Here is a 24206-nt window from a genome sequence, read left to right on the forward strand (position 1 = left end):
TGGTGGAGCTTTACGATTTAAGACCCTCTCTCCCAATCCTTTAAACCAGGAGTGGTGCTATCAATGTGTCCGTTTTTAATCGATTATTCAGTTTGAACCACTGAGCAGAGAATGATCAGTCGACCAGAGGCGGAGCCAGATAAAATAAACTCAGAAAATGGCGGTGGTGTTTCAGAGGACAAAGTTTCCAACGCGTAGGACAGGGGCGACAGCTGCTGCTGTGAGGGAGAGTCTTAACTCAGGCGCTAAAGTTTGATTTCAAAGCATTGACATTGTGTTTTTATAGCTGCTTGTGCTAGTTAATGGACATAGCTTAGCAAGGATCTTTTATGAGACACACAACACACACACACAAACAATCACACACATACTGACAGGCACGCACGTACGACACCTGAACACGCATAGTGTATAAACAGACATGCAGGCAGGCCTGCAGTTCCACTACACAAAGGGTGTAGACACAAACACACACATACAACACATGCTCACACAGATACAAAGTATACAAAGTACACCCCTTGGTTACCGTCTCCAACATGCACACATGGAAATACTAGTGTGCACTAACAACGGTCTCCATGGCAAATGCCCGTCTCAGACGCACACATTCACAGAGTTGACTAATGTTACAATCAATTATACATGCCCAACCTCTGACTCACCGCCACTGTTTATTTGCTCCTGCATGTTTTTGGTGCTCATGCATATGTGTGTGTGTGTGTGTGTGTGTGTGTGTGTGTGTGTGTGTGAGTGTGTGAATGTGCCTGCATGTCCCTGAGGGTTTCTTCCACATGGCGACCCGCAGGCCTGATGGTCTGATGAACTACTCTTGAGTCGGTGGTCCGATGTGAAAACAGAGGGGTTTCTTTCCAGGATAAACTGATGCATATAAAGCTCTCCCACTGGGAATAACATGTCTCAACTCAAAGGCGTCATACACATCACATTGCAGGATACCAAACTTGCCCCTTCTTTGAAACATGCTGTCGGCGGGGACGTTGAATGCATAGAACAACAAAGGAGGGAGAATAAAGAGAGAGGAGCTCAAGGCATCCCACTGACGCTCTGTCGGAAGACATGGATTTTGGATTTTGCTGTTTGCCTGGTTTCATGGCTGTTATCTATCAGTAATGCCTTAAGAGGGGATCTATCAGGATCAAACCATTTTTCTTTGTTAGTTACAAAGGCATGTGCAGAACAACAGCCATGCCCCGTTTTGAATGATTCAAAGATGATAATAAGCTGCTCAGACCGGCACTACACATCATTTTGACTGCCAAACAGGTGCATGCTGGGATTGTGTTTGCCATCCACTGCAAGAAGATTCATTCCATGAGTACAATACCCACATTCAATAAGAACGCAGTGTGGACTGGACTAGATTTTGCAATGGGGGGGTGGGGGGGGTTGGGGGGAATACAGAAGGGATGGGTTCGGAAGAAATATGAAAAGAGAGCAGGAAAAAGTGGAAGAAGTGGAGAGAAGTGGAGAAGAGGAAGGGAGGTCTGTAAAGAGAAGGGCACAAAGTAAAGGAGGAAAGGTAATGAGCAGAGGAGGGAGAAGAAGAACAGAGGAAAGTAAAGACAATAGGATATGGAAAGAGAGCAGGAAAGACTAAGAAAGAAGAGGAGAGGGAAGGAAATAAGACGACGACAGGAGAGAAACAGAATAGAGGAACAGAAAAAAAGTATTAGGGAGCAAAGGAAAGGAAAGATACAATTGCATACAAGCATACAATTGAAGACAAGGTGAGCAGAGGAGAGGGAAAGGCACAAGAATCGGAAAGCAGAGAGAAGTTAAGGATTGATATAGGGAACGGCTGACCTTGTGTGAGATTGATGTTTCTCTGGAGAACAAACACTCACAAACACACACATACTGACATACACACACAGCCTTGGGGATCTCCACTTTGTCACTTCGGTGCCTTATCCTTTGTACCTACTCCGTCTCTGTCTCCTTCGCTGTCTCTTCACCTCCTCCATGCCTCTCTCTGTTCTCAGTTTTCTTCTTTCATTTTTCCACTTTTGTTCCATCGCCTTTGCCTCCTTCTCTCATTCCTGTAGTTTATTTTCTTGTCCAACTTTCTGATGGTCACGCTTCATGCTCTGCACCACTGCCTCATTTATTACCTTTTCTTGCCCTTTCTTCAAATCTCTCCTTCCTTCTATCGTTCATCATCCTCCCTTCTTCCTCCTCCCTTGACCAATCTTGACCAGTTTATTCACTTTCAGAACAAAACATAAGGTTCATCAAGGTAGATATGCTGTGTGTGTCTCAGTCTCCCCATTTCTGATGGTATCCATCGTAGATTCATGTCAGCTAGGAGCCTCTACACTACTATCCTATTTTCCTTTTTTTGTCAGAGCATTTGATTTCTTGATCAGATAATAGGACGTTAAGAGAACTTCAACAAATATGACAAAAAATGCTTCTAAAATAACTTGCCTATCCTAGCTTTAATACAGCGAGGACGCTTGGTCATTACAGGTAGTGCTGCCCCCGATCAACTTTCTTTGTTAGTGGTAATTTCAGGCCGTAACATCCTTCCAGAAGCTCAGAGTGTATCCGGTCTGGTTGTGATGACAGAGTCACACTGCTGATGGTTTGGGTGCGCTCCATTTGATACCCCTGTGTCCTCGTGGCTGGTTCCCTGAGGTGATGGATGGGTATGAGTGCCGACATTGCTTTATAGATGAAGCTGCTCAGCCCGAGTGTGCCTCTCAAAGCATGGATTGAATTGTCTTCTCGTATGTTCCCTAACAAATGAATGGGTCCAATTAAATGTTTAGATTAAAGAGATTCAAGAGTTGTCAACATTGCTTTGTTTGTGTATGCCCAGCGACAGCTGAGTGTGTGTGTGTGTGTGTGTATGTGTGTGTGTGTGTGTGTGTGTGTGTGTGTGTGTGTGTGTGTGTGTGTGTGTGTGTGTGTGTGTGTGTGTGTGTGTGTGTGTGTGTGTGTGTGTGTGTGTGTCACAGGCAGACAGGCATCAGGCCGTAAATGTCTTGTGAGACATTGACGTTATTAGTACCAATAACACAATAAAAGAAGCCTATCTTTGGGTAAAATAACACAATATCTCAAGAAATATTTTCATTTAACTTCTTTAGAGATGTGTCCGAGTGGGTTCAGGGTTTCAAAGGCCTGTACATATACATAGGCATGTATATGGAGCTCTGACAGGGAGTGGTCAATGTTCATGGCTGTGTCCTGGAGGGTTAGCATCCGTGGGCATAGTCACATCAATGTATAGAAGACAAGGTACAACAACAACCTTGTTGTTCATTGTTGCAACCCTAAATGCGTCATTCCATTCCAGCACATATGAAAACGTCTATTAGTTAGTCTTCCCTTAGATAACATGAAAACGTATATAAGGGCAGCCTTAACAACAAGCCATTTAAAAAACATACCACTTCTGACATCACTAGTGGGAGCTTGCAACCTGATGTATGACGAATCCATCCGACTCTAGCCAACCGGTTGGTAAGGTGCACCATCTATATATCATGCATACACCACTTGTGATATATTGCACATACAGTAGATCTGGATATGGCTCACATTGGCTGGTGAAAGAGGGGCCTTTTAAATCAGCCACCCAAAAGGGGATGGGTGTTGAAGCACCCCTGAGGGGGAATCCTTCCACTGAACACCATCTTGAAGAACAGCCAAAGATATAAGACGATTGGTTTACCACCTTGCAGCACCGGCCTATCCATCTGAACAGAACGTGTATAGCTACAGTTCCATCATACTTATCAATGTACTTACAACACTAGTTTGGGCGATTGCAAGGGAAACACTGTCATGCAATCTGGTATGCGCTAGGGATGATGATATATGATGATGATATGATTACATACTAGTCACCAGTAAACCAGAAAGCTTGCTGGATTGGAGATTTCGTGAAGATTGGGCAGCTGTTGCTGATATGTCATATCTCATGATGACAATGTGGCCATCTTTATCATTATGGACCATCACAAAAAGTGATTATGATATAATATAATACAATACACATCCACATTCAGATTAAACTTGTTTGACACCAGTAAATTATTATAATCCTAGCATAATATGATTTGCCAATTATGTGCTATTACGCTATTAAAAAATCGGAATGCCTCGCACGCATGCATAACAGCTTGTGTGTTAGTGACTTTCTGTCTTTTTTTTGTGGTATGTAGATATGTGTGGGTTGTGTGTAGACACGTATTTGGCGCATGTACATTAACATTTACACTTAGGGCATTTAGCAGACGCACACCGACGGCGGAGTCAACCATGCAAGGCAGCCAGCTCATTTTGAGCTGTCTTGCTCAGGGACACCTCAACACTCAGATAGGAGGAGCCGGGAGATTGCACAACAACCATTCGGTTAAAAGTCAACCTGCTCTACCCCCTGACCCCATGTATGAGTGTGTCTGGGTATATATATATTTATAAAACGGGGGGGCCTAAATCAAGCGATCTGATTGGTTCCCAACCGTTGTATATTGAGCATATACACACAGCTATGACGCCCGTTCAGTTTACAGAGTCCAGTATCACTCCGCGCCTAACTTGAACTGTTGTTTATTTATATATAAAAGCGATAGCATAGTTCACTGAAGCCTAAAAAAAGCCTGTAAAGCAATAGGCACACGGTCGCCGGCAATTTAGCCTTCTAAATTGCTAAATTGCCGGCGAACCAAGCTACCATCTCTAGCCTTCTCTCTGAAGGACGCTACAGTGTGTTGCATAGCAACCGCCGTACACTTTGCCGGCAGCCAGGAGGGACTACTTTTCTGTATTCGTTAAAAAAAATGCTTTTCCGACATTCTCGCTTTTTCAAAATTGAGGGTGTCTATGACTTTAATTTCGCCATATTTACGTAACCAGTGAAGGGGGTCGCCGCCCCTCCGCTGCGCGTCGGGACGGACAACGCCCCTTAACTGTGGTATAATGAGCGTATACCACGGCCTGTCGTGATCTATTGCTTAAATATACAACCGACAAGTAGAACATCCCATTGTGCCTCAGCAGCACCAAGGGGTCCCTGATCTCCCTGATAAGCCTGCTGTAGCCGAGACAAACATGGAGTCTTGACTGTGTAAACAACAACATGCAGGCAGAGGGACACGCGGGAGGAAGGAGGAAAGGAATACTGAGTAAGGAGAAAAAAGTTTAACTTGATGGAGAAACAAAGAAATAAAGAACAAAGACAGAAGGGTAGAAAGAAAGAGATGTATATAATAGAGAGGTCGATTGAGAGAGAACGAGGTAAAGAACCAAGACAGAAGGGGAGAAAGTATAAGAGATTATATGATCGAGAGGTAGATTGAGAGAGAAAGAAAGTACCCGTGGAGATGGAGCAAGAGAAGGATCATCTTAGAGATATGAATGTAAAGAAAGAAAGAAGTGCTGAGAGAGATCTGTAAATACTACAGAAAGTGATTGATCGTCCTTCGGAGGAGACGTAAAACCGAGGTCCTGACTCACTGAGGTCATGAAAGATCCCAGGGCACTTATCGCAAAGAGTAGGGGATCCCCCGGTGTCCTGGCTAAAACTGCCCAACCAGGCTCATTCAATCTGGCCCCCTAATCATCCCCCTATATATAATTGGCTCATTCATTAATTCCCTCACTCTCCACCTCAAGCTGGTGTGCGGTGAGCGTTCTGGCGCCGATTGGCTGCCGTGCATCACCCAAGTGGGTGCTACACATTGGTGGTGGTTAGTGAGGTCCCCCCTTCACTGTAAAGCGCTTTGAGTGTCTAGAAAAGCGCTATATAAATTCAATTAATAATAATAATTATTATTATTATAAATAAATAAATAATTATTGTAAGAGAGAGATAAAGAGATAATATAATTGAATTATTTGGAGAGGGAGTAAGAACTAAGAACTAACTGGGGCGTGTAGAAAGAGTGAGAGAAAGGTCATATAATACAGGGGAAGAGATAGAGAGAGATAATCATCTTTACCGTCTGTGTCTTGTCCAAAGCAGGCAGAAAAAAGCAGCAGGTAGAGGACTCCTAATCCCATAATAACCGGCAATTTGAATTGGTGCCATCTTGACAATGGCCCCATTGTGTGTGTTCCAGCCATCTTCAGCTCTGGGCCGCTCTATGCATCCACCTGCAGAGAAACAAACCACACACAGGTCAGACACAGGCTCGCAATCACACACACACACACACTTTCACATGCACACACAGGCTCACAATCACATTCAAACACACACACACACACACACACACACACACACACACATACAAACACAGAAGCACAATTACTTACACACATTGAGTGTGACTGCGACACATCCACCTTAATAAATATAAATACACATACTGACACACACCAGAAACACAATCTCACACACACACACACACACACACGCACACACACACACACACACACAGGTCAGATTCAGGCTTAACTTGATCAGTTTGCCACCTGACACCCACACCAAAGGGCCCAGCTGTGGTGGTCACTCGGGTGCATTAGATCTGTACCAATCAAACACTAGCCCAAGTACAACAATTTTCCACTCCATTCAGTTGAAGGGGTGCCAGATGCGTGTTGTTGTGAGATTGTTACCAGATAGCGACGCACACATTGGCGGCAAAACAGCCAGGAGCGTAACATGGGCAACTCATAAGCAATGGCAAGGGATTTGCATGGATTGATTTGGATTCCGAGTGCGATTCAATAAAGAAATGCATTTGTCAATACCACGTAACTACTTGAATAGTTGCAATAGCCTAAATCGTCCTCAAAATGTTCTGCTACATGTCATTAAGGGGCAGGTGGGGCTGGATAGCGACTCAGCAATACCTTCAGGTTATGCTGCTCACTTGCCCCAACAACCACCAACACCCAACTTTAGAATGAGGGCACAAGTTGGCCAACATTGATTTGACATGTGTGACAAGAAGAAACTTTGCCCTTCCCATCCAACAGCCAACCACCGCCAACGGGTATGGTACACTGGCCCAGTGTTGGTTAGGGCAGCAAGCCAGCATCTTTAGGCTCAGGCTGTACTTACTTTCACTTTACTACTATACAATAATATGCAATTATAATGAGGCACTAGGCTATGTAATGTTCATATCTACACATTCTACTGGGTTCCACAGCAACTGGAAAAATTGTCTAATCCAGCATTGAGTGACAGAATCTTGTCTTTAAAAACACTACACCAACACAACAAAAAGAAAAGCTATTAAAAGACATTTACTTTTCCAGAGATTCTAAATTAGGTTTAAGACAATCAAAGTCTATATTTCAACGCAAAAACTCTGTCCCCCTCTCTTTATTTATTATTTTCTGTTCTTCGAATGTGATAAGGAAGTTAGTTGGACGTCGCTTTGGGAATGACATCTTTCCTGAACCACACTCTAAACACACATTTTCACACTTTCTACTCAAACCAACAAACGCCATGTGCAACAAATAAAGACATGACTGATCAAAACCATGGCATCATCAGTGTATTTGCGCACACACACACACACACACACACACACACACACACACACACACACACACACACACACACACACACACACACACACACACAAATACAAATACACTCACTCACAAACTCATGAAAACCTTTGATGTATTTTTAAAGAATTTCAAAGCAGCCTCATGCCATATAAATCTACAGAAAGACATGCTGGGAATTTACTACTGGTGATTATACATTCAAATGCTTCGGTTGTGTAAGGACACACACACCTGCATAAATAAGGATGTGAGTGCTCTCAACCTCGTACACACAGACAGACAGACAGACAGACAGACAGACAGACACCTATCAATTCAGTTTAGTATTTTCTTCAAACATCAAGTTGTGGTACTTAGTTTAAGTTGCTGTTTTAGTCCCATTCTAAACCCAAATTAACATCAGTTTTCAACCCATAACCTGCACTTATATATGCAAATACAGTTTTTCAGAAATTTGCCTTGATCTGCGAGTGATTAGCCTTGATTCACGAGAATCTGAATCCAAACTGCCATTGCATTCCCTTGGCCTTTATAGACATCAACAGCTGAACTGCAACCTTGTCTGACAAAATACCCTCCCCCACACAGCTTCTGATGAAAAACGAATTGACACATTCGCCAACACATCCCTTCCTGGGAAGAGATCAGAACGATCCATCCGTGGGTGCAGTGCCAGGTGAACCCGCTCATCAACAGCCTTCAACCCAAAATACCAACAAAAAAAAAAGCCATATTTCATTTACGAGGTTCAGGAGTTGAGATGGTGTCCCTGGATGGAGTGTATTTAGAGTAGGGGTAGCAGCCACCTAGGTGGCTGTCACACTCCACCTAGGTGACTTTTATTGAACTTCTCCAGACAAGGACGCAGGGTGTTGGTGTTGGAAGACCGGTTTATTGTAAAGGTTTGTAGGCAATGATACATGGCCTTGGTGCTCTACGTTGCCATCCAGGAGAACTTTCCCTTGGAGTGTGTTGAGATGGGTGGTTTAACTTGTTAACTCGGAACTTGTCCTCAAGGTGCAACAGGTGTATAGCATCACCCAGCCCCATAGTCAATTGTGTGGACATGAACTAACTGAATGTTCAAGTTAATAAGCTTCTTAACCTTCTTTTCCCCTCATATACAGCCTCATATACATTTTTTCCAGAGGGCAAAAATCCTTTCTTTCTGTGCTAATTGCTTGTTTTTGTTTTTTTGCCCGGCGCCACAAGGGGTCTTATGGGGTACCTCTCAGTCATTTTTTTTTGCTCCCTGTTGAGGCTTTTTGCGAAAATAAAAATTCTTGGGCCGAGATACATGTGATTATCGCTTTGGCTGTTGATTCAGAAGAATGGATAGCTTGGTTTGTTGTGTGAAGGGAGTCACGAATCACCATATCACTTTGAATGCCCCATTTTTAAATACTTAAAAAATGCATCACTCATTCCCGTCCAACAAATATAATCTAAGAAATACCAATCCATTAATAATATGTTCATGTTAAGTGTTTTCTTTCAGAAAAACAACTACTTATTGTTAGATAACAGGCTGCAACTGACAACTTGCAGCTTTCTTTTAACTTACTACAGGACACTCTCTTTAATCTTAAATTAATCCTTAACTCACAAAATACCAAATTTATGTTATTTTCTAGAGCTAGAAAGGTTGATTTATGAAACTTCTTATTTTAAATGTTGACGGCTCTCTTATAGAGAGAGTCACGGAATATAAATATCTAGGGCTATGGCTTGATGAGAAGCTCTCTTTTAAAGGTCCCATGGCATGCTATTTTATGGATGCTTTAATATAGGTATTAGTGGGCCCCTAATACAGTACTTGAAGACGTTCAAGAAATTCAGTCTTGGTGCAGAGTTACAGCCACAACGAGCCAGTCCCACAATGAGCGCTCCACAAACGCGCCGTTTTTAGAGGCGGGTCAAGGTGGAGGGTGGGGGCGTGGCCCTGAGCAGCTTGCGGCCACGGTACCATGCGCTAGTGCTTACAGTGGAACACTGAACACTCTGGGTGCTCCGGCGGGAGTCCTGGAGCTCTATATCTAAATAATATCATATTATATTTAGATATCTATATAATATAATATATATTATCATTGTCAAAGCTGTTTGCGCCTCCGGATGATATTATGAATCTCAAACGACTGCGTCAGGTTCTCAGACGCCTCTGGTTCTTCCACTTCCACATCAATATTAAGTACAGACTGAACCGTGAAATGGAGGAGAAGGGGATTGTTGCCCGCGATTGTTTCCCGGGGTTGTCTGCGTCGGGTTGGTTGAGAAGGAATTGGGAACCGCAACATGGAGGAGGAGAAAAGGATTGTTGCCCAGGCCGCCCCCGGGGCTGCCTGCTAAACGCTGGCCGCCCCCCGGGGCTACATGCCCAGCCCCGCTGCCACGGCAGCAGAAGTCCGTCGGAGCCCCGCTGGCTGCCCCCGGGGCTGCCCGGCTCCGACGGACAATCTGGGGCAACAATCCTTTTCTCCTCCATGTCGCGGTTCCCAATTCCTTCTCAACCAACCTGATGCAGACAACCCCGAGCAACAATCGCGGGCAACAATCCCCTTCTCCTCCATGTCGCGGTTCCCAATTCCTTCTCAACCAACCCGACGCAGTCTAGTCTTTTCACCAAATGGGAGCTTTATGCAAGCTTGCGTTATTGTGTTGTGTGTTATGCACCATAACACCAACAGCAGAACAGTTATCCAAATAACAAAGAACACTTGCGTTACAGTGTGTGTATTCACTCACTGTAATTAGCAAATGTTTTTATGATGTACAGTAATATACAAATGATACCTTAAGTACTTGATATTATCTATTCTTGCTACATTCATACATGATGGCTGTATGCTGAACCTACTTTGCATCTTCGTGATTTATACCACATAAATTGTAGTTTTAAAAAAACATGGAAAAAAGGTAATCTGACAAATGTAAATAATTATTGCAGTGAAGTGGTTTGTTACCCCACAAGTTTGTTACGGTGAACATGGGTTTATACAGGAGTCCAAGGTAAGGTGGGTATAGGTAACCCTATCAACATTTCAAAGATAAGATTAAAAACAAATGCTTTAATATAAAAGATAAGTTAAAAAAATAAATAAAATATGTACAATGTACCTATCCTATCCTATGGATAGGATAGATCAGACCCAGGCTCCGTTTGCTGCGGGAGGTGCATTAGAAGCGCTGGCCTGTTCGTCATCTGGGAACGGGCCCACACAGCGAAGACGGACAGAACAGCAGTTTGTTTTAGAGCGTGCCTCATCATGCCGAAAAGATTTCTATCATAATCCTCCAGTTTGAAATGGAGACTGCATATCGTTTTACCTTTAATCATTTCAATACCGACGTCTTCTCCAATTGTGGGGTTGTTTATCGCCCGCAGCCATCGTTTGCAACACTCACTGTCTCTCACTGGCAAAACGTGAAAACTTACTTTCTGTCCCTTCCTAACCAAACAACTATTGGGCATTTTTGCGTTTGAAAAAACGAGAGCAGAAGTCTAAACTAGTCAACGTATCACGGGGATATGTTTCGCGGGCGCTACTCACGCAGGTAGTCCTTCCCCCTCCAAACCGAAACAGGCGGGCGGGGCAGCGAGCGCAATGCATTGTTGTAGTTGGAGGATGAGCTAGAGAGACCATAAAAACACTCTTTCTGTCTTTTCTCAGGCTAGGATGAACCGATTAAATTTTTTTTTGCACATTTATAATAAATAGAATTATTTACTTAATAAAACCTTCATATGCCCACCGGTGAACTAGTTCTTCCAAAGTGCTACCGATAATTATCATCAAATGTTTGAAGCTTCAGAACTGATTATTGTTGGGCCTGTAATGCCGCTTTTCCACCGACAGTATCAGCTCAACTCGACTCAACTCGCCTCGCCTCGACTCGGTTTGGTCGCGTTTCCATCTAAAAAAGTACCTCTTCAATGTGGGCGGGTCGTAGAAAAGAACCTCTCCAACATGGGCGGGTCGTCATTAGGTTTTAATCACGGGAGACGCGATTCCCGGGAAATCTGAGTCTGATCAAGACTATTTCCTGATTCCCGGGAAAGGTTACGATGGGAAATAAAATAAAATAAAAAGCGCAATGACTGCGCGTCTATTGTTGTCATACGGTAACGTTGATGGAGGCGAAACTTGAGCCCTGGGAAAGAAACGACACTAAAACGAAACAGCGAAACGCTGATCCTCCGGAGCCGGTCCGTGGACTCCAGCCACGCCGGACACACACAACCACGTGCAGCCTAACTCTAGCCCCGGGAAAGGAGCGACACACACGGCGAAACGCTGATCAGTGTCCCCCTCGGGAGCGGGTTCGTGGACTCCAACCACGCCGGACACAACTTAACTTTGAGTGATTATTCCCATTTACAGCCGCTGGCCAATCAGTTACCAGCAGCTTGTTTACGTCACACAAAAGTACTACTCCGCTCGCTTGGAACCTCGACGGAGGTAGTACTAAAAAAAAGTACCCGGTACTAGGTACCGGGTACTTTTTTTGCCAATGGAAACGCAAAAAAGGCGTGGCGAGTCGAGTCGAGCTGGTACTGGCGGTGTAAAAGCGGCATAAGAGGTGCTTAAATGAAAATGGCAAGAATAAAAACATCAGTTGAAGTTATACCATTACTCACATCGTTTTATAATTGACTCTGAATTCCTTATTACCTACTACTTTATTAATGCTTCAAAGTCGTAATTATTCTCATTAATTATCAGAGCAGGGGAGTAGGATAGTGCAGTGGTCAGGTTGCGAGTGTGATCCGAAAATCTGCAGTCTCCATGTAGGCATCCTTGAGCAAAATGCTGTACCCTCTACCTCCTTCTCAATGACACATCAGAAATCACGGAAATTGGCTTTGGATAAAAGTCGATAAGAAGAAGATGTGATAAATGATGAAATAATAATATAATTATTCAAGGTTCACCCCTAAAATCCCTTTGACAGGGAACCATCAAGCCTTGTCATTTCCTAATATAAGAGAGTACTGCTTCATATGCCTGTTGTGAAAAAATCACAGTCTGCAATATGAACTTTGAATTTTCCAAAGGGAAAATTTTACGGAAAGGTTTGGTCAGATTTGGATGACGCAAATCCCGACCAATAACATCAACGGTCCAACTCTTCCAGGATTCTTGTTGCGGAAACGCAGTATTGCTGAGTGCGATTTAACACAACAAGCTGTTCTCTCTTTTTTATTAGAAAACAGCACAGTTTGACATAGCCCTTTAAGTTGACATCCGACTGGAAGCCCGCAATGCGAGGCAGGATTGCGTTATGACAAGCATATAGTCGCCAGGGTCCAGCAGAACTCTCAGAGCGCTCCTCAACTGAAACAGCAACTACCAACAACATGCCAGGAAGGAACCGGAGAAAGAAGAAGGTCATGTTGCAAGTGCCAGTAACAAAGAGCGTTGAGGACAGAAAGTCTACTCTGGGAAGAACTTGAAAAAGTTTGTTCCCTCTCTAGAGAGCAGAGGTAATAAACTCAGAGAGAGAGAGAGAGAGAGAGAGAGAGAGAGAGAGAGAGAGAGAGAGAGAGAGAGAGAGAGAAAACGACAAGAAGAAATAGACAGCTCATGAAAACCCAGTAGTGAGACTTAATTTGGGCAGGACTGAGGTTGACTGAGTGTGAGAAGAGTGATGGACAGAGAGAAAGAGATGGCATATAAGAAAATCAACAAAGGGAGCTTATGAAGGCTAAAAGTCATTAAACACATAGGAAAGCTGAGAGAGGATGACAACAGTAATGCAAAGGAAGCAAGGGACAGAGGGATGGAGGGGGGGATAGAGATGAACACAGAGCAGGGTCCCAGAGGAAACAGAGAGAGAGAGACAGAGGGAAGGAAATAACGAGAAAAGCAAAAGATAGAAATATGGAGGGAAGGAAAGAAGGTCTGAACAAACTAAATAATGACAATACATGATGGGAATTAAATGTAGAGAAAGACAAACTAAGGAAAATAGAAAGATTAAAGAACTGACACATGAAAGAACACAAGACACTAATAAAGGAATACATTGGCCTGTAAAGGGGAGGGATAGAGAGGGACGGGATGAGAGAGAGAGGGTTGATCGGAGAGCAAGAGTTCAAAGAGAGACAGAAAAAGTCCAAAGTTAAAGTCTAAAATTAAAGCTGATTGTAGATTCCTCAAAGATTGAGGAACATAGAGCAAGCTGTTGTTCAGTTATTTTCTTGCCTTCCAAGTCTGTCAATCTACCGAATGTATGTCTGTGTTTCTGTCTCTGCCTGCCTACTGTCTTTACTAGGGATGCACCGAAATGAAAATTCTTGGCCGAAACCGAAAACCGAAAATGAGGAAACCAAGGCCGAAAACCGAAACACCAAAATAAATTATTATGCCAATTATTAGTAGACCTACCATTGCATTTATAGCTATGACTGTGTACTAACCTCACTAAAATCAAGGCATTGCAATTCAAAGAATAAATCAATTACAATTATTAAAAGTATAAAAATATTTATTTAGCACTGAAAAAACAACACTGTTTTCCGTTTTGCACTTTGCAGACGGTCCCTAAGCTCGGAGCCGACAGCTCATAGAAGCTGTCTCATAGCGAGCCGTCGCTAAAGACGGCTCGTTTGGATGAAAACAAGGTTGGAGCTGGTTCTCTAGATTACTACATTTAGCTAGAGGTGTCATTTGTTTCACAATGTTTCACTGATGATCTATGGAACCTCTAGATATATGGAAATATGCCCACACCGCAGACATGTTGGCGCAGAGGCGCTTATCCAGACAAGCGTGTGCTGGCCGCGGTTTTTGTTTGCGTCATCACAATTTCCTGTTTCGGCCGTGTTGTTTCGGTGATAAAAGTGTTTCGGCCGAAAGCCGAAAATGCGCTTTTGGGCCATTTTCGGCCGAAAGTTTTCGGTGGCCGTAATTTCGGTGCATCCCTAGTCTTTACCTCTGCCTGTCTGTCTACTTGTCCAACTGTCTGCCAGCCATCGTTCTGTTTGTCTTTTTATTATAAAGAAGAACTTTGGTTTAGCTCAGGTTAAAGATATCTTCTTTGTGTTCTAGTCATTTGGTTGACTAACCAAAGGAACATCAGTTCAAGACCAGTGATATTCAAATGAGATACGTCCTGGCTCAACCTTACACACACACACACACACACACACACATACATACACACACACACACACATACACACAGACACAGACAGACAGACACATCTGGGCTTGTGTGTCAGACTGGTAATAAGCTAATGGCATCAGAAGGGGACGCTTTACCTTTGGATGCCCATCTCCCAAAGTGTCACAAAGACAGACCTAACATCTTTGTGCGTGTCTCTGTGCGTGTGTGTGTGTGTGTGTGTGTGTCTGTGTGAGTATCTGTCTGGGTGTGTATGTATGTGCCTGCATGTATACCTGCTTATGTCTTTCTGTCTGTCTGGTTTTGTTGTGCTTGTGCTTGTTGTGCAACCTCCTATTCTGCTAATTACAAGGAGAGAGAGAGAGAGAGAGAGAGAGAGAGAGAGAGAGAGAGAGAGAGAGAGAGAGAGAGAGAGAGAGAGAGAGAGAGAGAGAGAGAGAGAGAGAGAGAGAGAGAGAGAGAGAGAGAGAGGGGGAGGGAGGGATGGATGGATAAGCTTTTATTTCAGACTCAAGGTCCATACAAAAAAATAAAAAATAAAATCAAGACACACAGTACAAAAATATTAAATAACACACAATGAAAAAGTAGTCTAATGACTCATTTTAAAAAGACACTTATACCAGTGCCCCCAAAACTGAGACGTGCAGCGTGTGTCACTGTACATAATGTTAACCATCGCCACAACATTTTGATTCTCAGAATCATTTAACCGGCAGATGAACCTGTACATTACATTTCTCAGAACCGCTTGCAGTGTGTTCACTCCAGCACTCACAAACAGCTCACTCGTCCGAGTCCATCTGGGCCTTTTAGTATCCTCAAAGCGTCATTGTATGCCACTTGCAGTCTCTGAAGGCTGGCTTTTTTATATTTCAACCACAGATGTGCAGTGTACACAGGTGAACCGTACGCTTTGAACAGAGTCAGCTTCACACCAACAGTGCACCAGCCGAATTTACGTGACAGTACATTTGCTCGCACATACAACATACGACACTGACGATAAATGTCCTCGTCATCTGTCAGTTGGTCTGTGATCACATGACCAAGATATTTCACTTCACTGCAGATAGTTAGAACTTTACCTGAGAGTTTAAAGTCAGGAAAAGTCATGTCTATCTTCCATGGTTCTGCAGATCATTATCACACCTTTTGACTCGTTGTACTTTATATCTTGTTGTTCCCCATACACAGAACACACATTAAGGAGCTGCTGCATACCAGCTGAGCTAGGACTAAAAATCACACAATCATCAGCGTACATAAGATGGTTCATCACTGTACGGCCGACCATACATCCAGTTTTACATGAGCTAAAAATAGGAGAATTTAAAATAGGAGATAAGATGCTCCCTTGTCTTACTCCATTACTAATATAAAAAGGAGCAGACAAGCAGTTGTCCCATTCAACCTGCATGGTCTGTTGGGCATACTAGTAGGACAGGATTCTGACTATATACTTAGGAACACCTGCTGCACCCAATTTTTTAAATAATTTCCCATGATTCACCCTAGCAAATGCCTTAGAGGCATTTGAGGCAAAACAGATGAGTTTTTTCTCTTATTTACTCAGCAGTTCCTTTAACACATATATACACATATCTGTGCCGTGTCTCGGTTTAAACCCAAATTGATTATCTGTAGAGATAATTAGTTCATTGATCCTCTCCAGGAGAATTTGTTCAACCACTTTGGACAATATATTAGCTAGAGCGATGGGCCTATAGTTTTATGAGGAACCCACTTTTCCTGTGTTATACTTAACCAAAGGAACCAGCTGCACAGTCATCATAGAGTCTGGAAGAAAGCCATGGACTATGAGGGCATTGAAGCATAAGGCAAGAAGTGTACATAACCTTGAGCTAGCAAATTTAAGATGTTCAGCAGAGATATAATCCATACCTGTCGTTTTGTTAACTGATAAGTTTTTAATCGCTTGCAAAACCTCATGTTGTGATCAGTTGTGATCATATCTATATTTTCAACATTTGCTACTTGATAGCCATTAGTTTGAACACGGAACATTGTCCCCGCACTCATTCAGTACTTTGAGACAGCTCTTGATGTTATTGGTGTCTGTCTGTGCTCCTTTGTGTGAAATGTTCCGTTGTGTAGTAGTTCAAATAGCATTTTCTTTGAAGCCTCTATCCAGTCTGAGTCAAAGTTGTTGGCAGCTAACAGGATAATCTCATCTTGACTTAATGTTCTCATTTTTATAGCAAGGAAGTGTAAAAGTTCATCTTCCACTATGACTTTGCCATCAACAGTCTTATAAATGTCTGGTTTTAATCGGGCTCTGGCAAACACTGGAGCACCTGAGGATGCAGCAGTGCCTTCCGCCATCTTGCAAGCAGAGAAGAGCAGGAGAGAGAGAGCAGGAGGGGGAGATGGATTGGAAGTGGTTCAGTAGACAAGAGAGATATAAACGACTGTTTTGACTATGGAACATGCAGTCTGTGGCATCGTGGTTCAGAATGGAGAGGGCTGGACATGTGGAAGGACATTGCCAAATAGGGGGGGGGGGGGGGGTTAAAGAGGGAGGGAGCAACGGTCTGAAGATTGAACCCCAGAAGATTGATGATGATGATGGTGAGGTTGGAAGGAGTGAGGGGGAGGATGGGAGGTGAGGATTGGAAGAAAAGAAAAAAGGAAAGGAAACAGCAAGATAGATAACAAAAGATAGATGGGAGAAAGGATTGCATGTTGTGCCGGAGAAGGATGGTGCATATAGATCAGACGGAGGAGAAGACTGATGGAAGGGAGAGAGCGAGCGATGGAGATCGAGCCACACAAGTTAAGAGGGGAAGGATAAGATAGGGAAAAGGTTAAAGTAGACATTTAGGCAAAATGGAGGCCAGCGAGTCAGACTCGATACAGGACATGACTGTGCATAAACTAAATCACAATTAAACTCCTGAAGAGGGGGCGATGATTGGCACATGTGTGAGAGAGAGAGAGAGAGAGAGAGAGAGAGAGAGAGAGAGAGAGAGAGAGAGAGAGAGAGAGAGAGAGAGAGAGAGAGAGAGAGAGAGAGAGAGAGATAAGAAATAGACAGTTCATGAAAACCCAGTAGTGAGAATTAATTTGAGAGAGATGACATTTAGACTTAACTTTAGTGATTACCTTTTCAGAGAGGGGGGGGGGGGGGGTGAGCAGGCAGGAGGGTGTCCAATGAAGAGAGATTTTGTTCACAGCGTTTATTTGCTGCTTTTATGGCACATAAGCCCACCTGGATGAGGCTGTTTAACCTGTTGAAAACAGTACACTGCTTCATGCTTCAGTGCCTTGTGGACTGCCATACGGCAGTGTTAATGGAAGGACTTATCCCTATTTGATGAAGTTGGACAACTGGAATTATCTTTCTATTTACATGGAATACAAAATGGAACACAAAACACAAAAAATAATGAAGGAGAAGTCAGAAGAAGAAAAAAAAAGAGTACAAAATAGAAGATGGGATAAGGATGGAGGGGAAAGTGAAGGAGGGTGGCTGGCTTCTCCCTTAGGGATAGGGTGAGAAGTTCAGTCATCCGGGAGGAACTCGGATTAGAGCCGCTGCTCCTTTGCTTAGAAAGGAGTCAGTTGAGGTGGTTCGGGCATCTGGTAAGGATGCCCACTGGACGCCTCCCTTGGGAGGTGTTCCAGGCACGACCAGTGGGGAGGAGACCCCGGGGAAGACCCAGGACTAGGTGGAGAGATTATATCTCAACACTGGCCTGGGAACGCCTCGGGATCCCCCCGTCAGAGCTGGTCAATGTGGCCCGGGAAAGGGAAGTCTGGGGCCCCCTGCTTGAGCTGCTGCCCCCGCGACCCGACCCCGGATAAGCGGACGACGATGAGGATGAGGATGAGGATGAGGGAAAGTGAAGACTTGAGCGAGAACAGGAGAGTAGGATAGCAGAGTGAGAAGAGAGATAGTTGAGGTCAGTTTCGGACAGCTTACATAATGGCTGGAGGGTCCAAACTCTTTTTGGCAGCCAAATAATAAATCTTCCAGCTCATTACATTGTTGTGGGCGATGTAGATATTAGAGTATGGAAGAAAAGTACTTAAATATTATTGTGATGATTGGCCACTGGCTTGCATAAGTGTTGACACAATTACACCATCCTAAACTAGTCGATCTCGATCGGCTCCATGTTGTTTTCACTGAAAATGATATGTTATGTCTTTCCACACTTCACAATTCGCAATCTAAAAGTATAAAATTTATTGGGGTGGAAACGCAGCTTTATATGACTTAAGAACTCTTACTTTTTGGCTTTCAAAGAGCATTTACATCTGCACACAGAAAAACTACAATATCTTCATCAATAGTCCAGTTAATGGAGCACATCTTCCAGTTACAGTCCTATCATCCATTTTCTGTTCTCATTTCCTGTTATTTCTGTGTTCGATTGAGGAAGTTTGCCCAAGCAGTGTTAACCATTGGGCCACACACACACTCTGCATATGCACACATATGCAGACATCTTGCATGTGAGGTTCTGTGCGTGTGTACATTTGTGTTTGTATTTGCTTCTGTGTGTGTGTGTGTGTGTGTGTGTGTGTGTGTGCACATGATAAATTGGGCACAATGAGCCATGCTCAGTGGTTAACATGATGTACTTAGCGAGAAATGATGACAGATTGCTCTGTCACCCGTGACAGGATTCATCTATCAAATTCAGCCTTCAACTCACTGCAAATATGAGGATTCATATAATAAAAAGTATGTACACTAAAATGTATAGTATAAATTCATACAATATCAATACGTTTAATAAATAATAATGAATTATGTTTTATATATATATATATCCTTTCCACGCTGGAAAGGACATTTTACATCTATAACTATTGATATAGACGTAAAATATGTATAGACGTTCCTTTAATATGATAAAGAATCTGTTCTCACTGTTTTTTCACTACATCTTTCCTCAGTGTGACGCAAACATGTCAGTAAACATGTCATGTTAGTAGTAATTCATTATTTAATTCAAAAAGGCAACTTACTTTACCTTAAAGAAAAAAAGTTACATTACAGTGATGCTTAATGTGTTCATTTGTTATTGCTAAACTATGGCCGAGGCCATATGACCTATTTCCATGAATATCACTATAACTCTCTAATGTATGTCAGAACAAAATATTTCATTACACATTGTTTTATCCTGCCTGTCTTATCTTAGCATGGGTGGTCTCAGTGGGATTCCATGACTTGCTCTAACAGTTAAGTTGCATCAATGAGGAGCAGCAATCACTGGAAGCTAACATGCAAGCTGTGGTAATAGATAAAGCTGCCAGCTTCAATAGGCATCATTAAATTGGCCTGAAAATATCCTGATCCAATTATGTGCTTAGAGTTGATTGAGACACACATACAAAAGGCTAGGAATAATGATACTTGAAGAATGAAGGAATAAATGAATGGATGGAGGGATGGATGGACAGACTGCTGGATGGGTAAATATTAACAGAAAGCTTACTGCTATTCTTTACTCCCCATTGCCATCAAACACATTTACAAATTGTTTATTTTAAGCTGTGACGCGGCTGCCTTTGAAAACAGTTGAACAAAGATATGTTTACACTGCAAATAATAAAGCACATACATGATTCATATGTGTCTGTCTTTCTGAACTCACAAAGACAACTTTGAAAACTGGAACGAAAGTTCTACGCAAAATCTATTGAGAGCAAAGTGAGGAGGAGCCCTAATTGATCCATCTCTGATGTAGAAGACATTCATACAGAGATCTCTGTTTGAAATAACGCCATGTTTAAACATTAATGATGCCGCAGAGGAGAGGGACAAAAAGAGAAAGAAATGGAGAGAGTGCATGCACACAGAGGAGGAGGAATACAAGTCTGAGTGAGGAATAGGCCATGGAAACAAATGTTTCAAAGCAGAGTGGCAGCTTTAGATGAAAAATAATTCCACAGTCAAATCATAAAGGAAACGCCATATCACAATATAATGAAGAGGAGAGCTAATAGCCAAGACCATTACATTATATTTTATGATTGCATATATTTTATGATTGCTTATGATTGCATATATACATATGCAATCATATACATATACATATGAAAAATAAGGGGTTGTTTCAATCCAACATGATCACTTTCATATGTGGACTATGAAACCTGAAAGCATTTGTCAAATGATGACTTATGTCATTACCAATAACATATTTTTAATATTGCGATGTTTAAAACAGTCTGACGGCTTAAACGTCGAAACGTCATAACGCACGCACGCACGCACGCACACACACACACACACACACACACACAGAATGAGTGTTGTTGCATGTGGTTGACCCAGGCTAATATAATTATTTCCTGACCATAAAACATTTAACTTGACTGAACAAATGTACTGATTCCTTCCTTTGATCATGAGAAAACTCTAGGGTTATAGCTGCAGCTGATTTTTTGTTGAACTACAATGTTAATTGGTGTTTGGTTGTTTTGTAAGCATTTGAGTTGCATGAGTAAAGTCGGAAAACTCAAATGTGGGCAGAATAGTCTTGTAGTTAGGGGGTCTAACTCCAAGCCATAAGGTTCTTGGTTCGAACCTCAATGTCCAACAGTATACCTGCACACATCCTACAGCAAGATGCCCTAAAAACGACTCCTTGAAGAATTGTATTGCAATACATTCACACAATACAATTCCTTTCGGATAAAACTGTCCAACCAATAAATGAATAGTAACCTGTAAAAAATGTATGCATCATGGATCTGTATCATAACAAAATTCTACTTGATTTTAAAAAACATCGGTTCTACCGAGATCAATGAGAAACTGAGTTGATGTTGAAGACTGGCGACCGCCGTTGTTTTACAACATACTGTACACATTGTAAAAGAAGCAGTTCTTCTATAATAAAAATAATAAGGAAAGATTAATAATGAACTGAGTTGTTGGTACTTTTCTGTTTTAATTCCCTCTCCTTACAGCATCTGCTCTCCGTAGCTACCTCAGATTATATATTTAGAAGGTGTACCACAGTGGCATTAATAATAAATAAGAACTCGCTCATTTTATTCAAGAGTATAATAAGAAATGCACGCTAGTCCGCAGAGTTTATATAACGCTGCACAGATCGAGGCGACTATTAACCTTCTGTAACACCCCGTGGAAGGAATTGAGAATAGTTTACGTGTAAAACTGCGAAGCAAAATGACCAATGAGATCCGCTAAGGATCTCAGTCCTAATTTATGCTGGAAGTTGGCATGTTGAGGTGCCAGGTACTATTTTCAAACCTCTAATGATAATCTTTTATTTTTTAATTTTTTTAATTTTTTTATAGTACTCTTCAGAAAATTTGAGTTTTGTTGTAAAGCGATGTTTGGCTAAATCCCTGCTTACTTGGACTGGCTGGCCTTTTTGGAGAAAGAGAGTGTGTTAATAGACGATAAGAGGGTGTTATGGCGATAGAGAGGTAGAAAGACAGGGAGTTAGAGACAGAGAGGTAAGAAAGGTAGCGAGGTGGTAACATCTGGGCCAAAGAGCTGTGTTGTGACTCTGATAAAATGCCTCGCTTGACTCACTGGGAACTCTGATAAGACCACTGCTCTCTGGAGGGATCTGTGTGTGTGTGTGTGTGTGTGTGTGTGACTGCAACTGCAACACCAATTCTCTAGTGTAAACATGCTGAGCCTTCACAGGGAGACACTTTGAAGTTGGCAACAGTGAATGTTACCCCCCCACACACACACACACACAATAAAACACGCACACACAAACACGCACACACAAATTAAAACGCTTGCACACATACACATGTATTCACACGCATATCCAACACATTTAATAACAAGTAAAACTAGACACTCTTGTTGCCAAAACTCTGACTTGCATGCAAACATACAGACACACACACACTCATACACCTACATCAGCTCATTGAACAATCAATGGGATTATAAACTATGCTATAGAATAAATTACACACACACACACACACACAACCTCCTTTGCATTACCCTCTTCATCTGATTTATGTAATCAATAATGGAAAATTCTGCTGAGGAGCCTATTGCTTCTGGTTGGTTGTTATTTGTCTGTGTGTGTTCTGGTGTGCATGAGTGTGTGTATGTGCGTGAGTACGTGTGCGAGTTTGAATGGATTTTTCTTTTGGCAGCATAGATTTTGTGTTCATTTTCACTGGCAGCAGTGGAATATCTCTGAAGTCCAAATGTTGTTCTGGTTGTATTTTGTTCTGTGGATAGATAGCCTAACATAACATCCATTTGATATTATTTTTGGCATAACCCATTCCCTATTTTTTTTTTCTTGATCTAATTTACCATTTCATTAATTGGCTGACACTCTTATCCAAAGAGGTGAGAGGGCTTGAACCCAAAACCTTACTCCTGAGAGACAAACACCTTGACCACTAGATATATATTCAATATAAAGCCCCGACAATGGCGCTAAGTGCTTTAGCTACGTACGTCTAGACCAAAGATAGCTAAACCACTAAGCGCTGTGAAGGTCTTGTGCTTAAATGTATGAATGCTATTCAGCATGCTAAAAGTGGCTATTGTTAACCACAGGCTAACAAGGAGATATTTGGGTACCCGCAGGGTTTGGTAGGGTTTTAATAAAAGCCTGATCTAACTGATATCCCTGCTACTTAGTGGGATCAGGGGTCTGCGTAGGCGGGGGAGGGGGGATTAGAAGAAACTATTTTTTTTTGATAGGATTTAAAACAAGGTTCAATTAAATAACACTCTGGGACCCAGGCTCATTAAAAAAACCTCCAATAAGGGGAGCTTGTGGATGGTGGAAGGGCCAGTATGTTGTTTTCACACTCACTTTGAAAGTCAAATACAGCTGCTGTAACCAGGGAGGCAGGGTCCATTAGACATGGGTTTGACTGCAACTTCATCCCGGAGGAACTCTTTTTTAATTGGTCGCTTTGATAAACGGGATAAAGGTTCTAACCATACTTGATTTGATTCGGGTTTCAGCATTCTACCAGCTTAAATTACTTGATTTCTCTTCACTTTCTCATCACATCCAACATGGTCTGGACAATTGTATTTTCACACGATGCTTTTGCTGTCTGGTAGGATTTCTTCCAGGTTAATTCTCACCATCTGGAACCCAGATTAATTATTGTTTGCAACATCCCGTCAGAGAAATTACAACCCAATGAGTTTGATTAAAAATACCGGTGGCAAAGTACATACCGAAGACTTATTTCTCCCTCTTGGTTTTTCTAATGTCTGGGTTGCCAGATATGCAGATCAGAGACAACATTTTGCCAGCAGGCGAGATAATCTTGTTAGAAACAATTAACTGGGTAGAATTGTTCGGATCCCAATCCCCAACCGAGAGGCCTTCTTAGTCAAGCATCTAAGTCTACAGGAATACCTCAACTCCAGCACATATAAAGCGAGAGAGATGGATGAGGGAGAGAACAAAAAGCAGGAAGAGCTCAACTCCAGCATGAAAAAGGCAAAAGCAGACGGGAAGAAAAAGAGTTAAATTAAACAGATGAGAGATGGAAAGAGATACATTTGCACTGAAGCGAGGGAAAGCGCAGCATGACAAATAAAAAGAAAGT

At 42.4% G+C, this 24206-nt stretch overlaps 1 protein-coding gene across 1 annotated transcript in view; it reads right to left on the reverse strand.

The window, feature by feature from the left end:
* LOC311366842 (protocadherin-15-like) overlaps nucleotides 1-6081 on the reverse strand; it is a gene marked incomplete at both ends in the record, with an annotated part of 114184 nt that extends 108103 nt beyond the window's left edge. Inside the window, one exon of the mRNA XM_084485609.1 lies at nucleotides 5976-6081. Coding sequence (XP_084341735.1) covers nucleotides 5976-6081 — 106 coding nt within the window. The remainder of the gene's footprint in view (nucleotides 1-5975) is intronic.
* Between the last annotated feature and the right edge of the window lie 18125 nt (nucleotides 6082-24206).

Source organism: Micromesistius poutassou, assembly GCF_964030765.1.
Source record: "Micromesistius poutassou genome assembly, chromosome: 21".
Classification (NCBI taxonomy): domain Eukaryota; kingdom Metazoa; phylum Chordata; class Actinopteri; order Gadiformes; family Gadidae; genus Micromesistius; species Micromesistius poutassou.